Source organism: Bufo bufo, chromosome 2, assembly GCF_905171765.1.
Source record: "Bufo bufo chromosome 2, aBufBuf1.1, whole genome shotgun sequence".
Taxonomy (NCBI): domain Eukaryota; kingdom Metazoa; phylum Chordata; class Amphibia; order Anura; family Bufonidae; genus Bufo; species Bufo bufo.
Genome location: NC_053390.1, coordinates 289,931,022 through 289,946,438, shown reverse-complemented (window position 1 = coordinate 289,946,438; position 15,417 = coordinate 289,931,022). Strand labels below are relative to the sequence as shown.

Below are 15,417 nucleotides of genomic sequence, written 5' to 3'. Positions count from 1 at the left end.
ATGGCTTGTAGATTTCCATTTTTCACCAGTTCTCCCTTCTGCAGACTCTACCTCTAATTGTCAACTTTTTCTGATCCAGTGGGCAGAGAATAAATGTTACTGGTTGCCATCGGTAACCATGGCAACCAGGACGCTACTGCAGTCCCGGTTGCCATGGTTACTTAGCAATTTGTAGAACCATTATACTTACCTGTGAGCTGCGATGTCTGCGTCCGGCCGGGAGCTCCTCCTACTGGTAAGTGACAGGTCATGTCACTTACCAGTAGGAGGAGCTCCCGGCCGGACGTCACTTACCAGTAGGAGGAGCTCCCGGCCGGACGCAGACATCGCAGCTCACAGGTAAGTATAATGGTTCTACAAATTGCTAAGTAACCATGGCAACCGGGACTGCAGTAGCGTCCTGGTTGCCATGGTTACCGATCGGAGCCCCAGCGATTAAACTGGGACTCCGATCGGTACACTCCGCTGCCACCAATGATAGGGGGGAGATTTTAATTAGGAGGGGGAGGGAGGGGAGAAGGCCCACTGGCCACCAACGAGTTAACTACAGGGGAGGGAGGAGGGGCCCACTGGCCACCAACGAGTTAACTACAGGGGAGGGAGGGGGGCCGGCCGCACTGGCCACCAATGAGTTAACTACAGGGGAGGGAGGGGGGGGGGGGCGGCCGCACTGGCCACCAATGTGTTAACTACAGGGGGGGGGGGCTGCCCCCTGCTGCCTGGCAGCACCTGCCAGGCAGCAGGGGGCAGTCATGTACACAGTTCTTTAAATATATTATAACCTGAAGCGTCCCCATCACCATGGGAACGCCTCTGTGTTAGAATATACTGTCGGATTTGAGTTTCACGATGTAACTCAAATCCGACGGTATATTCTAACATAGAGGCGTTCCCATGGTGATGGGGACGCTTCAAGTTAAAATATACCATCGGATTGGAGAAAAACTCCGATCCTATGGTATATTAACTCCTGACTTTACATTGAAAGTCAATGGGGGACGGATCCGTTTGAAATTGCACCATATTGTGTCAACGTCAAACGGATCCGTCCCCATTGACTTGCATTGTAATTCAGGACGGATCCGTTTGGCTCCGCACGGCCAGGCGGACACCAAAACGACTTTTTTTTCATGTCCGTGGATCCTCCAAAAATCAAGGAAGACCCACAGACGAAAAAACGGTCACGGATCACGGCAAAACGGAACCCGTTTTTGCGGACCGCAAAAAAATACGGTCGTGTGCATGAGGCCTAAGACTACTTTCAGACTAGCGTTAATGTTTTCTGGTATTGTAATCCATCATAGGGTCTCAATACTGGAAAAAAATGCTTCCGTTTTGTCCCAATTCATTGTCAATGGGGACAAAACGTAACTGAACAGAATGGAATGCTCCAAAATGCATTCCGTTCCGTTCTCATACCGGAGATGCTTTCCGTCCTGAGATGCGGAGCAAGACGGATCCGTCATGACCCACAATACAAGTCAATGGGGACGGATACGTTTTCTCTGACACAATCTGACACATTAGAAAACAGATCAATCCCCCTTTGACTTTCAATGGAGTCCATGACGGATCCGTCTTGGGTATGTTAAAGATAATACAACCGGATCCGTTCATAACAGATGCAGATGGTTGTATTATCAGTAACGGAAGCATTTTTGCTGAACCCTGCCGGATCCAGCAAAAACGCTAGTGTGAAAGTAGCAGTTTTCTTGCACCCACCAGTGAAGTATACATAATAGTGCTGCTTGTTTTCTCTTTTCTTGTAGTAACCTGATCCCTCAGTGAGCTGATATTTCATCTCATCTCCAAATAAGGATTTTAGCTGTGAACTAAGGGTGAATAATCAGTTCAGGGGGAGGAGAAGAAGTGTCTTATAAGTGGAGAAAAACGCATTGTTCTCTAATAAGATATATTATAAAGTCTTTTATATTCGCTTGTACTATTGATTTATGCAAAGTTTGTTAAATTCAGAGCTCATTTTATTTTAAAAATGGAGGTCATTATCCTATACGATCACACACAGGGGAGTCTAGAAATGGCATTATTACTAGTTACAGAAAAGGGTTAGACATGGTCAGTAAATAACTGAAGGAAGCTGGTCATGGTAATTACATTGTCTCTTTATTGATTCATGAACCTAGTATTGACTAATAATAAGGTCAATATAGCCAACACAGTGCAGAAATGGTTAAAGAAACGGTAAAATATCTCAATCTCTTAAAATCTCATTAAAATAATTCTTAAACTTTATCCCTGTTTTCTGAGGTATGAATACTATTCCTAATCATCATGAAGGATAGACTCTACAAAAAAGCAAAAAAGAACTGTGCTTCAAGTATCTCTATGCCTTTAGTAGTCATTTCAAGCACTGATATTTTCTTATCTACCTATAGGTAATTGTGGCTGCTGCTCTGTTTCATATACAGGTGAAACTCGAAATATTAGAATATCGTGCAAAGTTCATTTATTTCAGTAATGCAACTTAAACGGTGAAACTACATATGAGATAGACTCATTACATGCAAAGCGAGATATTTCAAGCCTTTATTTGTTATCATTTGGATGATTATGGCTTATAGCTTATGAAACCCCAAAATCACAATCTCAGGTACCCTTTGCTTAGGGGGTATGGATTAATTAGCTGATTAAAGTGTGACACTGAGTCTAGAATATTTTTTAAAAATTCTAATTTTAAGCTGCATTAATGCAATTCCTTTTAATTTGCATTACTGAAATAAAAGGACTTTTGCACGATATTCAAATTTTTCGAGTTTCACCTGTATATGGAATGAAATGAGGCACATGAAAGATCCACAATAGATTTTTAATGGTGGCCAAATATCTTATTGCAGTTTCAGAACCATAGCCGGTTCCTGCACACAGTGCTGTTACATACTTTTCATGGATGTATGTTAGGGTCTTGTACAAGCTTTACAGAAAGGACTACAGTGCATTTGGAAAGTCTTCAGACCCTTTCAATTTTTTCACATTGTTATGTTGTGGCCTTGTGCTAAAATAAAATATCTCAAATCTTTATTTTATTGTTTTTGCCAGCATATTGAGAAGTAACAATAACAAAAGGGCAACCAGCCCAAATTCGAGGAAGCATACAAATTACATCGTATACATGGAGAAAATGTATCTGTAGGACCTCATACATAGGAACATATTTGCTGTTAGACAGTATTTCAGAAAAGACAGCATAGTACATACGATTGGAAAATACAAGCGCATAGGTGACTAAGCAGGAGGCCTAAACAATAGCAATAAATTCAAAGGTTCTTACAAATGGGAGAAAAAACTGTGTGGAAAAGGCGCATTAAGGAGGCACTAAAACAAGGAAGACTTATCCAGATCTCGACCGACACCAGTCCATCCAAGGTCCCCATGTCACCAGGAATTTATCATGAGAGAGAGTCTCCCAGCTTGATAACTCCTCAAACCTGCAGATCTCATTAGCCCTAAGTATCCAATCAGCAATGGAGGGGGCTCTGACGGACAACCAATTCAGAGGGACTAATACTTTGGCTGCAGCCAGTAAATGAGCTAATAAAGAGCGTTTGTGGAGGGAATAGCCCAGTGAGGGAACATTAAGGAGGACCAAAGAAGGAGAGAGCTTGGGACCCGGAGGCATGATCTGCTGGAGAAGTCCATTAATCTCCGACCAGAAAGGAGAAATACCCTCACATGACCACCATATATGAGAGAGTGTACCAACTGCCTTGTGACATCTCCAGCACATCGGGGTAATACAGCGTGCTAAAATAAAATAAAATAATGCACTCAGCCCCCCTTAATGAGAAAGTGAAAACAATGTTAGAAATTTTAGTCAGATTCTTTGCTATGACACATGAAATTTAGCTCTGGGGGCCTCCCATTTCTCTTGATTATCTTTGAGATGTTTCTACTCCTTGATTGCAGTCCAGCTGTGGTAAATGCAGTTGATTGGACAAAATTTGGAAAGACACAGCCCTGTCTAATATAAGGTCTGACAGCTGACTATGCATATCAGAGCAATATCCAAGACCTGAGGGGGGAAAGAACTGCCTGTAGAGCCCTAAGACAGGATTATGTAATCTGGAGAAGGTTGCAAAACTTTCTGCTGCACTGAAAATTCCTAAGAGCACATTCTGCGGTCTGATAAAACCAATTCTAAGTGTCATCTTTGGCGGAAACCAGACACTGCCCAATACCATCCCTACAGTGAAGCATAGTGGTAGCAGCATCATGCTGTGGGGGTGTTTTTCAGCAGCTGGGACAGGGCGACTGGTCAGAACTGAGAAGAAGCTGAATGGAACAAAGTACATAGATATTTTTTAGGAAAATCTGATCCAGAGTGCTCTGGACCTCAGACTGGGCTGAAGATTAAGCTTCTAACAAGACAATGACGCTAAGGACATAGCCAAGACAACACAGGAGAGGCTTAGGGACAACTCTGTGAAAGTCCTTGAGGGGCCCAACCAGAGCCCTGACTTGAACCCAATCGAACATCTCTGGAGAGACCTAAAAATGGCTGTCCACAGACGGTCCCTATCCAATCTGACAGAGCGTGAGAGGATCTGCAGAGCAGAAAATCCCCAAATCCAGGTGTTCAAACCATGTACCATCGTACCCAAGAAGATTGGAGATTGTAGCTGCTGCCAAAGGTGCTTCATCTAATTCAATAAAGGGTCTGAATACTTATTAGTTTTTCCTTTTCAATAAATTAGCATTATGGGGTATTGAGTGCAGAATGATTGCGAAAAACAAGGCCGCAACATAACAAAATAAAAAAAAGTGAAAGGGTCTGAAGACTTTCCGTATGCACAGTATATTTTAGAGGCTGCAACTGGTCTCCAACTTTTCCTCTAGTTTCTGGATCTTCTCTTCGGAGCCTCGGTCCGGCAGCAGGACTTCTACAGTGAAACTGACTTTCTTGGCATGTATGTAGCTGTACGTATTATCAAAGCGAAGCACATCTGTGGAGGGAGAAGAGCAGTGACAATAAGAGGCTAGCTGTGGTAACTGCATCAGCAGTGTGATAAAACAGATGTTTTCTAAAATTTGTGGAACATTTATGTGCTGCATATTCAAAGGCTGGTTAGAAAAGGCATTTCCAAGTGCATCAATTATATTCATGACATTTCTCCAATAAGAAATACATTATGCAATGACCTGCTTTGTGACAGTGAAAAACTGTATGAGCGCTGTGGGAGAATTCACTCTATGGACTGCAACCGATTTGAAAACAGCCATGTGACGGCCGTTTTTCACTGTTGCGTAATTGTACCATTTGATTAAGGCCTCCTGCACACGACCGTTGTGTGCACCCGTGGCCGTTGTGCCGTTTTCCGTTTTTTTTCGCGGACCCATTGACTTTCAATGGGTCCGTGGAAAAATCGGAAAATGCACCGTTTTGCAGCCGCATCCGTGATCCGTGTTTCCTGGCCGTGAAAAAAATATGACCTGTCCTATTTTTTTCACGGCCAACGGTTCACGGACCCATTCAAGTCAATGGGTCCGTGAAAGAACACGGATGCACACAAGATTGGCATCCGTGTCCGTGATCCGTGGCCGTAGGTTAGTTTTTATACAGACGGATCCGAAGATCCGTCTGCATAAAAGCTTTTTCAAAGCTGAGTTTTCACTTCTGAAAACTCAGAACCGACAGTATATTCTAACACAGAAGCGTTCCCATGGTGATGGGAACGCTTCTAGTTAGAATACACTACAAACTGTGTACAAGACTGCCCCCCTCCCCAGTTTGAATATCATTGGTGGCCAGTGCGGCCCCCCCCCCCCTCTATTGTAATAATTCGTTGGTGGCACAGTGTGCGCCCCCCATTGGCCCCCCCTCCCTCTATAGCATTAACAACATTGGTGGCCAGTGTGCGGCCTCCCATCTCCCCCCCCCCCCCCCGATCATTGGTGGCAGCGGGTTACTAGCAATAGTACAATAGTAAAAGATATCCCCCTGTAAGAGATCAGGGCTGCCAGGCAGCAGGGGGCAAACCCCCCCCAGTTTGAATATCATTGGTGGCCAGTGCGGCACCGCCCCCCTCTTCCTCCCTCTATTGTAATAATTAGTTGGTGGCACAGTGTGCCCCCCCCCCCCCCCCCCCCCCCCTTCCTCCGTCTATTGTAATAATTCGTTGGTGGCACAGTGTGCCCGCCCCCCCCCCTTCCTCCCTCTATTGTAATAATTCGTTGGTGGCACAGTGTGCGCCCCCCATTGGCCCCCCCTCCCTCTATAGCATTAACAACATTGGTGGCCAGTGTGCGGCCTCCCATCTCCACCCCCCCCCCCCCCATCATTGGTGGCAGCGTAGTTCCGATCGGAGTCCCAGTTTAATCGCTGGGGCTCCGATCGGTAACCATGGCAACCAGGACGCTACTACAGTCCTGGTTGCCATGGTTACTTAGCAATAGTACAATAGTAGAAGATTCATACTTACCTGCTGCTGCGATGTTCGTGTCCGGCCGGGAGCTCCACCTACTGTAAGTGACAGGTCTGTGCGGCGCATTGCTAAATGAACCGTCACTTACCAGTAGGAGGAGCTCCCGGCCGGACACGAACATCGCAGCTCCCAGGTAAGTATGAATCTTTTACTATTGTACTATTGCTAGTAACCCGCTGCCACCAATGATCGGGGGGGGGGAGATGGGAGGCCGCACACTGGCCACCAATGTTGTTAATGCTATAGAGGGAGGGGGGGCCAATGGGGGGCGCACACTGTGCCACCAACGATTTATTACAATAGAGGGAGGAAGGTGGGGGGGGCGCACACTGTGCCACCAACGAATTATTACAATAGAGGGAGGAAGGGGGGGGGGGGGCACACTGTGCCACCAACGAATTATTACAATAGAGGGAGGAAGGGGGGGGGGGGGGCGGGGGGAGCACACTGTGCCACCAACGAATTATTACAATAGAGGGAGGAAGGGGGGGGGGCCGCACTGGCCACCAATGATATTCAAACTGGGGAGGGGGGTTTGCCCCCTGCTGCCTGGCAGCCCTGATCTCTTACAGGGGGATATGATAGTACAATTAACCCCTTCAGGTGCGGCACCTGAGGGGTTAATTGTGCTGATCACGGCCCCCTGTAAGAGATCGGATGCTGCTAGGCAGCAGGGGGCAGTCATGTACACAGTTTGTAGTATATTCTAACTAGAAGCGTCCCCATCACCATGGGAACGCCTCTATGTTAGAATATACTGTCGGAAATGAGGTTTCACGATCTAACTCATATCCGACAGTATATTCTAACATAGAGGCGTTCCCATGGTGATGGGAACGCTTCAAGTTAAAATATACCATCGGATTGGAGAAAACTCCGATCCGATGGTATAAAAGGGACTCCAGACTTTACATTGAAAGTCAATGGGGACGGATCCGTTTGAAATTGCACCATATTGTATCAACGTCAAACGGATCCGTCCCCATTGACTTGCATTGTAATTCAGGACGGATCCGTTTGGCTCCGCACGGCCAGGCGGACACCAAAACGACTTTTTTTTCATGTCCGTGGATCCTCCAAAAATCAAGGAAGACCCACGGACAAAAAAACGGTCACGGATCACGGAAAAACGGGACCCGTTTTTGCGGACCGCAAAAAAATGCGTTCGCGTGCAGGAGGCCTAAGTGATAGAATCCTACAAACACACTAGGGGGCAGTGTAGGAATGCACATGAATCAGTCAAGAGCTAGAACTTGAATTTCTTTAGGTTATCTCTAGAGATAGGACTGTGGGTTTGTTCACATGGTGTGGTCATGTTTAGTTTTTTTTGCACAAAACCCCCCCCCCCACAATATTACTGACATATTATTATACTCTGATCTAGGAAAGTTGATTCTGTCTAAATTAACTGCATATAAATTATTTCTATTAACCTTTAAAGAAGCACTCCCACAAAATGTTTTATTCTCTGACCTGTTAGAAAGGTACATGATGTAACCTGTAATGAAGGTAGGGTTGGGCAATATACCGGTATCTATAATATACCGCGGTATCAAGAAATAGTGATATGACGATCACCATTTCTTAATTACCGCAGTATTTAAAGGGAGTCTGTCACCACATTTGGGCATATTAGACTGATCAAATAGTGTTATATGTGCCACCCAGAACTTAAAAACAGTACCTTTGTTGTAGAAAACGGACCTTTCTTTTAGCCGAAAATCAACTTTTATCATTATGTTAATGAGCCCTCTCAAGTGCCAAGGGCGGCGTCTCAATCCTCCGAGCCCCAGGCAGCACCTCCTCAACGGCTCATAACCCCGCCCTCCGTGTGCCTCTGCCCGCCCGTTTACTCCCCTCCTCTGTCCTTTTCCACTGCAGCTGAGCGGTCAAATTCGTAGTAGCGCATGCGCAATGCGATGCCCGCTCCTGGCAGGGCATCGCAATACCTACTGCGCATGCGCCCGCTACGAATTTGACCGCACAGCTGCAGTGGAAAAGGACAGAGGAGGGGAGTAAACGGGCGGGCAGAGGCACACGGAGGGCGGGGTTATGAGCCGTTGAGGAGGTGCTGCCTGGGGCTCGGAGGATTGAGACGCCGCCCTGGGCACTTGAGAGGGCTCATTAACATAATGTTAAAAGTTGATTTTCGGCTAAAAGAAAGGTCCGTTTTCTACAACAAAGGTACTGTTTTTAAGTTCTGGGTGGCACATATAACACTATTTGATCAGTCGAATATGCCCAAATGTGGTGACAGACTCCCTTTAATGACGTCATAGGGGTGGTAATTGAAGACCTGTAATGGAAGCTGCAGGATAAGGACCTGACACTCGTAGCGTCAGAAAGTCACGTGGACTTTTCTTAAGATCATAAGGCTGGCAGACACCAAGATGTAGCTGACTGTCACAGTGATGTCATCTAGTGTATGGGCGCCGCAGCTGACTTCATGGCAACTATCAGTCAATGCCCCAGGCCTCCCAGCTGCTGCCCGCTCAGGCCCTCAGCTGCCCTGGTGACTGGACTCATGGTGGTACGTGCTGTCCAAGTAATATACTGTGTATTATGTGTATATATACTAGTAATGTGATCTGCAGTGTATACTAGTGCATCACATTACTAGTACATTACATAACATGTTACATGAGACATTATATATATACATATAGTCATCAATATCAGATCAGTGGGGGTATGACTCCCGGCACCCCCACTGATCAGCTGATTCAGGCAGCCGCGGCGCCAGATATTATACTGTGTACGGAGCACAGCTCTGTACATGGTATAGCGGCAATGCATGTGTACTGAAGCTCAACTCCAATTTAAGGGAGCTGGGCTGCAGTACACTGGTGAGTGAAACTATACAGAGTACAGAACCTACTGCGTCCAGCTCCATACCGTGTATAAATTCTGGTGCCACGGTTGCTCGAAACAGCTGATTGGTGGGGGTCCCGGGTGCCATACCCCTACTGATCTGATACTGATGACCTATCCTAAAGGTGTAACACTGGTAAGAAAATTACATTCACTATAGTTTATAACATGTACTTTTCTAACATGTCATAGAATACAATTTTTTGTGTGGTACAAGTGTGCTACTTTAAAGGGGCTTAGCTGTGCCCAGGCCACGTGACATAGTCTTGACGTCACTGGCCTGCGGTAAACAGCGAGAAGGCTGCAGCGCTACTGCAAGCGCCACTGCCTTCTCAAACAGCTGATCGGCAGGGGTCCTGGATGTCAGACCCTCGCCGATCAGATGCTTATGACCCATGTAGAGGATATATCATCAGTAAGAAAAAGGTAAAGAACCCCTTGAACTCTCTAGTAGGTGCACAGTATATCTGTTGTGATGCTCATTTGGCCTTCCATATACTTCTGGCAAATGCATTGATCAAATCAGGACGTGTGTATAGATGCAGAGCTGGCCATAGACATGATTTCAGCAAAGATGGCTAAAAGTGTGTTTATCGCACTCGAACCCTCGAAGATAAGTTGTTGCATATACAGAGGTGTCTAGGAGCAGCCCATTCCCCTCTACCCAGTGCAGGAGTAGGGAGAGAAAGCTGTCAGCAGAACAATCATTTGGCTGCCAGCCATTTCTGACGGTGAGAGGGGAATCATCCCACAGAAACCATAGAAACATAGAATGTGTCGGCAGATAAGAACCATTTGGCCCATCTAGTCTGCCCAATATACTGAATACTATGGATAGCCCCCGGCCCTATCTTATATGAAGGATGGCCTTATGCCTATCCCATGCATGCTTAAACTCCTCCACTGTATTTGCAGCTACCACTTCTGCAGGAAGGCTATTCCATGCATCCACTACTCTCTCAGTAAAGTAATACTTCCTTATATTACTTTTAAACCTTTGCCCCTCTAATTTAAACCAAGAATCAATTTGACCTGTTTAGAAACCTGGTCAATAATAGTTTGATGATAGTGTTTTTTTTTGTTTGTTTGTTTTTTTTAAAAAAAGTTAAATTTTTAAAAAATAGCTACAAATCTTCCACAAGGCTTAGATGCCATAACTTCCTTCCATTGTAAACATGTACTGGTTCCCAGGATCTTTCTGAGAAGAGCACATGGAAATGATTTACTCTCTTTTATACTTACATGCGCCCGGATCAGTGCATGTCAAGGTGCCATCTTCTGGTACCATGTGGGAATTGTATCTTTCACTTGGCAGCACCTCAATCATGTCTCCTGCTTTTTGTCGCTCTCCTGCCTTTGTCTTCCTGTAAACTCCAAATCCAATGTCACCGCCATCCGACTGGAACTGCCACCTAAGTAAATGAAAAGAGGGCCCTGTGTGACCAGTGCAATATAAATTCCACAATTTAGACAAGGGCACCAATATAGGGTATAATATGTAATGTGTTCTGAGCACAGTCATCCAAGGGACATACTATACTACTCGAGCCAGTGTTAGAACAGTGGCATTAATCAGATTCAACTGGATGTGACACCAGAGACTCTCCAGTGACGTCACTCATCAGCCATGGGGACGGCTACAGAGCAGCCAGAAGCAATTAAAATGCTTCATTAGGGAGTTTAAAGCCTTCCTAGTGAATAATTACAATTAACAGTATTCCCTTTCTATGTGATATATGAGAACTGTTATTGTGCATAATAATCAAATCAATACCTTGTTAACTCTCTGTGTGGGCAAAAACATGGCCAGCCACACGGTCAGGTTTCTGCGTGCAGTTTTAGAAGCCAAACTCAGGAGTGGATCATGGAATGAGAGAAAGTATAAAGGACAGATACGACTTCTCCTCTTTTTTTTGAATTTTGAATTCACTCCTGGTTTTGCCTTCCAAAACTGCATGCAGAAACCTGACCGTGTGATTGTACGCTTACAAGCCTCCAAATAAGTGGCTCTACTGCTTACCTTAGTACACATCCTGGGAACAGAATCTCGTACTCCGTTTGATGGCTGGAGCCCCTGTTGATAGTTGCACTTTGCTCATAATTCTGCTGCACTTGGTCTCGCAAATAGTATGATTTAGGGATGTCTCCTCCATAATTTATCTGAAAAACAATTGACAGAATTATCAGAAATGTAAATTTGATTGACTGTGATCTGTTGTTTTTGGATTGTTAGAACTGTAATCTATCACAACAGGGGTTGTCCACCCCTTTATATTGATTGCCTATCATCAAGTCAGGCCATCAATATCAGATTGGCATGAGTCTGACACCCCGCACCCTGGCAGATGAGCTGTTCAGGAGTATTTTTGTGAAATAACCCCTTTAAAGTATTTGTTTCCAGTCATCATGGCTGCTACAAAAAAACCATGAGTTGGGTCTAATCCTGTCAAACGTAAGATTTCGCTTTCTTTCCAAAGTTATTACTACTACGTGTCAGATGTAGTATGGTGGCAAGTAGACAGCCGTGTGGTGCACAGGTAACAGAAGTTAACATCGCTTCATCTGCACTTAGCAAAGGTGCCAGACTATCATGAGCTGTATGCTATGGGACCGATATGGTTTATTATTTGAGACTGCTGCGTCATGTAATCATTGTAGCCAACCAGATTTCTGCAAGTTGTGTCTGGGACTGTCTGGCAGTGGCTTTCTCCCCTTTCAGAATACATGCTTGCTCAGCCATGCTATGGAGATGTAGGGAGAGAGAGCTACCTAAGGGTGGATTTACATCACATTTTTACCATCCATTTAACGTATACAAAAAACGTATATGTTAAACAGATGCCTCAGACTGATGCCATACAGTGGCAACCGTTCACCATAGAGTTCCATAAAATAAAAATAAAAACATTTTTTTTTTTACCGGACTCTGCAGGATGCAAGAACGTGGTGTGCTGCGTTTTTTTTTTTGCCTTTTTTATTTTATTTATTTTTTACGTATATGTCAAATGGAGGCATAAAACATGATGTGAAGGCACTCTAATGTGTATGGCAGGCCTCAGAGGTCCTTGACAATACACAGAGCCCTAAGTATCAGTATTGTCACAAGTAATGTTTTTACTACATATCTATATCTTTACTGGTATCTTAGATCTTTAATAAAGGTTGTATTTATTGAAAATTGTACATACAATGGGTTAAGGACATGCATGTGCGCTGTTAAAGGGGTGGTCTCACCTCAGCAAATAGCATTTATCAGGCAGAGAAAGTTAATACAAGGCACTTACTAATGTATTGTGATTGTCCATATTGCCTCATTTTTCCATCACATTATACACTGCTCATATTCATTGCTTGCACACTATAGGAAAAGGTGCCGGCCTCTCTGGTGGAGTGCATAGGCTGTCACTTTTTCCTATAGTGTGCAAGCACGGCCACACTACTAGACTGCAGGGTGGTCATCATAACCCATGGAAACGAGCAGTGTATAATGTGATGGAAAAATGAATCCAGCCAGCGAAGGAGACAATATGGATAATCACAATACATTAGTAAGTGCCTTGTATTAATTGTGTCTACATGATAAATGTCATTTGCTGAAGTGGCACAACTCCTTTAACTCCCAATGAAAAATAATTATTAGATAATGTTTCAGAGTGAGGTTATGTCTTTTTTTTTTTGTTGTTTCAGTACCTTGGATTTACATTTTGGATCACCATCTGGGTCTGTAAGGGTTCCTCCATAGTATTTGGGGAGTTGATCTGCTGGAATGTATTTCTGAAGAACCTCTTTCCAGTTGTCTAGAGAATAGAACATGTGTTACTTGCTCATTCTAGCAGTACAGTCAAAAGTAGACATTTCTGGTGCAATGAACGATTAAAAGACATAAGACATTTCCAAAAAAAGACAAATGTTCTAATATTTAAAGGGGTTATCTTCTCAATATATCCCCTGTCAGTATGCCCCATTTGGGCATATGGGTGTAACAGACAGGGATTCCCTGCACAGTGGCGTCTCTCAATATGGCAGACGTGGCTCATCCATACATTACATGGGCCGTGATATGTAACATCACAGGCAGAATTTATGGAAAGCTGTAGCTGTTATGGCTGGAGTTTATAAAGCCAGACATGCAGTACTCAGCGGATCGTGGATGGATTCCATATAAGAAGTTTGTCGTGTGAAAACAACCCCTTTAATTGAATGTACTTTAACCCTTTAATGACAGTCCCATTTTCGTATTCAGGACCAAAAAAAAATCTCATTTTTATCTCCCCGAATGCTGCCAGCCATAATTTTTTTATTATAATGACTAAACTGCTATGTGAAGCCTTGTTTTTGCAAGATGATTTGCACATTTTTAGCCATCATTTTACGGTATATATTAGTTAGTGTTTAATATATGAGTTCTTTAACTAAAAGAACCATACATTTTTGTGTAGATTTTAGGAGTAGCAGGATAGAAAGCATGTATATGATTATTACTTGTGTGTACTTTATAGGTTGATATTGCAGGCAAACTCATTAACATGTACATAGATATGTGGCAATATACCACTTCCCCACATGTACAGGATATTACCATAAACGGTTAAAACTTTTTTTTTTTTTTTTATGTATCTTGGTTACTCACCTCCTACCACAATGATCTTCCTCCTTGTGTCTTCACTCAAGAAATGTTTGACAAGGTTATATGCCACTGGGAAAAGCTTGGGAGCTGTAACGGGTACAAACATAAATACACATATAACATGTAGAATATAGTGATAATAGCACTCATCTCTTTGAGGAAAACCAGCAAGCTGCATAAACATGATTTTTTTTTTTAAAAACTAGTTCCTGTCCAGTCTGAACTTACACTTTATACATTATTTGCGCGACAAGAGGATCCTCATCCCAAGCCAGTCCAGGCTCCTGAATTCCCCCGCTGTCCCTAGTCAGTAAGGCCCCTTTCACACGGGCGAGTATTCCGCGCGGGTGCAATCCGTGAGGTGTTCTATATTCTGCGTTTTTCACGCAACGCAGGCCCCACAGAAATTAATGGGGATGCGTGAAAATCGCAAGCATCCGCAAGCAAATGCGGATGCAATGCGATTTTCACGCATGGTTGCTAGGAGATGAGTTTAGTAAATTGATAAAAGTAAATTTATTGTATTATTTTCCCTTATAACATGGTTATAAAGGATAATAATAGCATTCTTAATACAGAATGCTTAGTAAAATGTTGCTTGAGGGGTTAAAGAATTAAAAAAATTAACTCACCTCATCCTGTTGTTCGCGCAGCCGGCATCATCTTCTTTCTTCTTCTTCTTTCAGGACCTGCAAAAGGACCTTTGATGATGTAATCGCACTCAGCACGTCAGCGCAGGTCCTGCTTGAATGATTATAGAAATCTTCTATCTTCATTCAGCAGGACCTGCGCTGACGTCACTGCGCTCACCACGTGGTGAGCCCGATTACGTCATCAAAGGTCCTTTTGCAGGTCCTGAAAGAAGAAGAAGGAAGACGATGCCGGCTGCGCGAACAACAGGATGAGGTGAGTTAATTTTATTTATTTTTTTTAACCCCTCAAGCAATATTTTACCCCTACAAGTCCCAGCTGTATAATGACACTGCTAAGGGAGTGAATACAAGTGCTGCCCTGAGTGACCTGTCTGCCTGCTGGGAGACTCAGCAGCATGTTGTATGTGTAGGACTACAAGTCCCAGCTATATAATGACACTGCTAAGGGAGTAAATACAAGAGCTGCCCTGAGTGACATGTCTGCCTGCTGGGAGACTCTGCAGCCTGTTATATGTGTAGAACTACAAGTCCAAGCTGTATAATTAATGACACTGCTAAGGGAGTGGATACAAGAGCTGCCCTGAGTGCTGGGAGACTTTGCAGCATGTTGTAAGTGTAGAACTACAAGTCCCAGCTGTATAATGACACTGCTAAGAGAGTGAATACAAGTACTGCCCTGAGTGACATGTCTGCCTGCTGGGAGACTCTGTAGCATGTTATATGTGTAGAACTACAAGTCCCAGCTGTATAATGACACTGCTAAGGGAGTGAATACAAGAGCTGCCCTGAGTGACATGTCTGCCTGCTGGGAGACTCTGCAGCTTGT

General features: G+C 44.1%; 1 protein-coding gene across 1 annotated transcript in view; it reads right to left on the bottom strand.

Annotated features, from left to right (window-relative positions):
- Positions 1 to 3,791: 3,791 nt before the first annotated feature.
- SEC14L2 (SEC14 like lipid binding 2) overlaps positions 3,792 to 15,417 on the bottom strand; it is a 60,620-nt gene continuing 48,994 nt past the window's right edge. The window contains exons 8-12 of the mRNA XM_040416706.1: positions 13,942 to 14,025; positions 13,002 to 13,108; positions 11,332 to 11,471; positions 10,554 to 10,723; positions 3,792 to 4,961 (exon numbers count right to left, since the gene is read on the bottom strand). Of these exons, the coding sequence (XP_040272640.1) occupies positions 4,819 to 4,961; positions 10,554 to 10,723; positions 11,332 to 11,471; positions 13,002 to 13,108; positions 13,942 to 14,025 (644 nt within the window). The 3' untranslated portion in view covers positions 3,792 to 4,818. The remainder of the gene's footprint in view (positions 4,962 to 10,553; positions 10,724 to 11,331; positions 11,472 to 13,001; positions 13,109 to 13,941; positions 14,026 to 15,417) is intronic.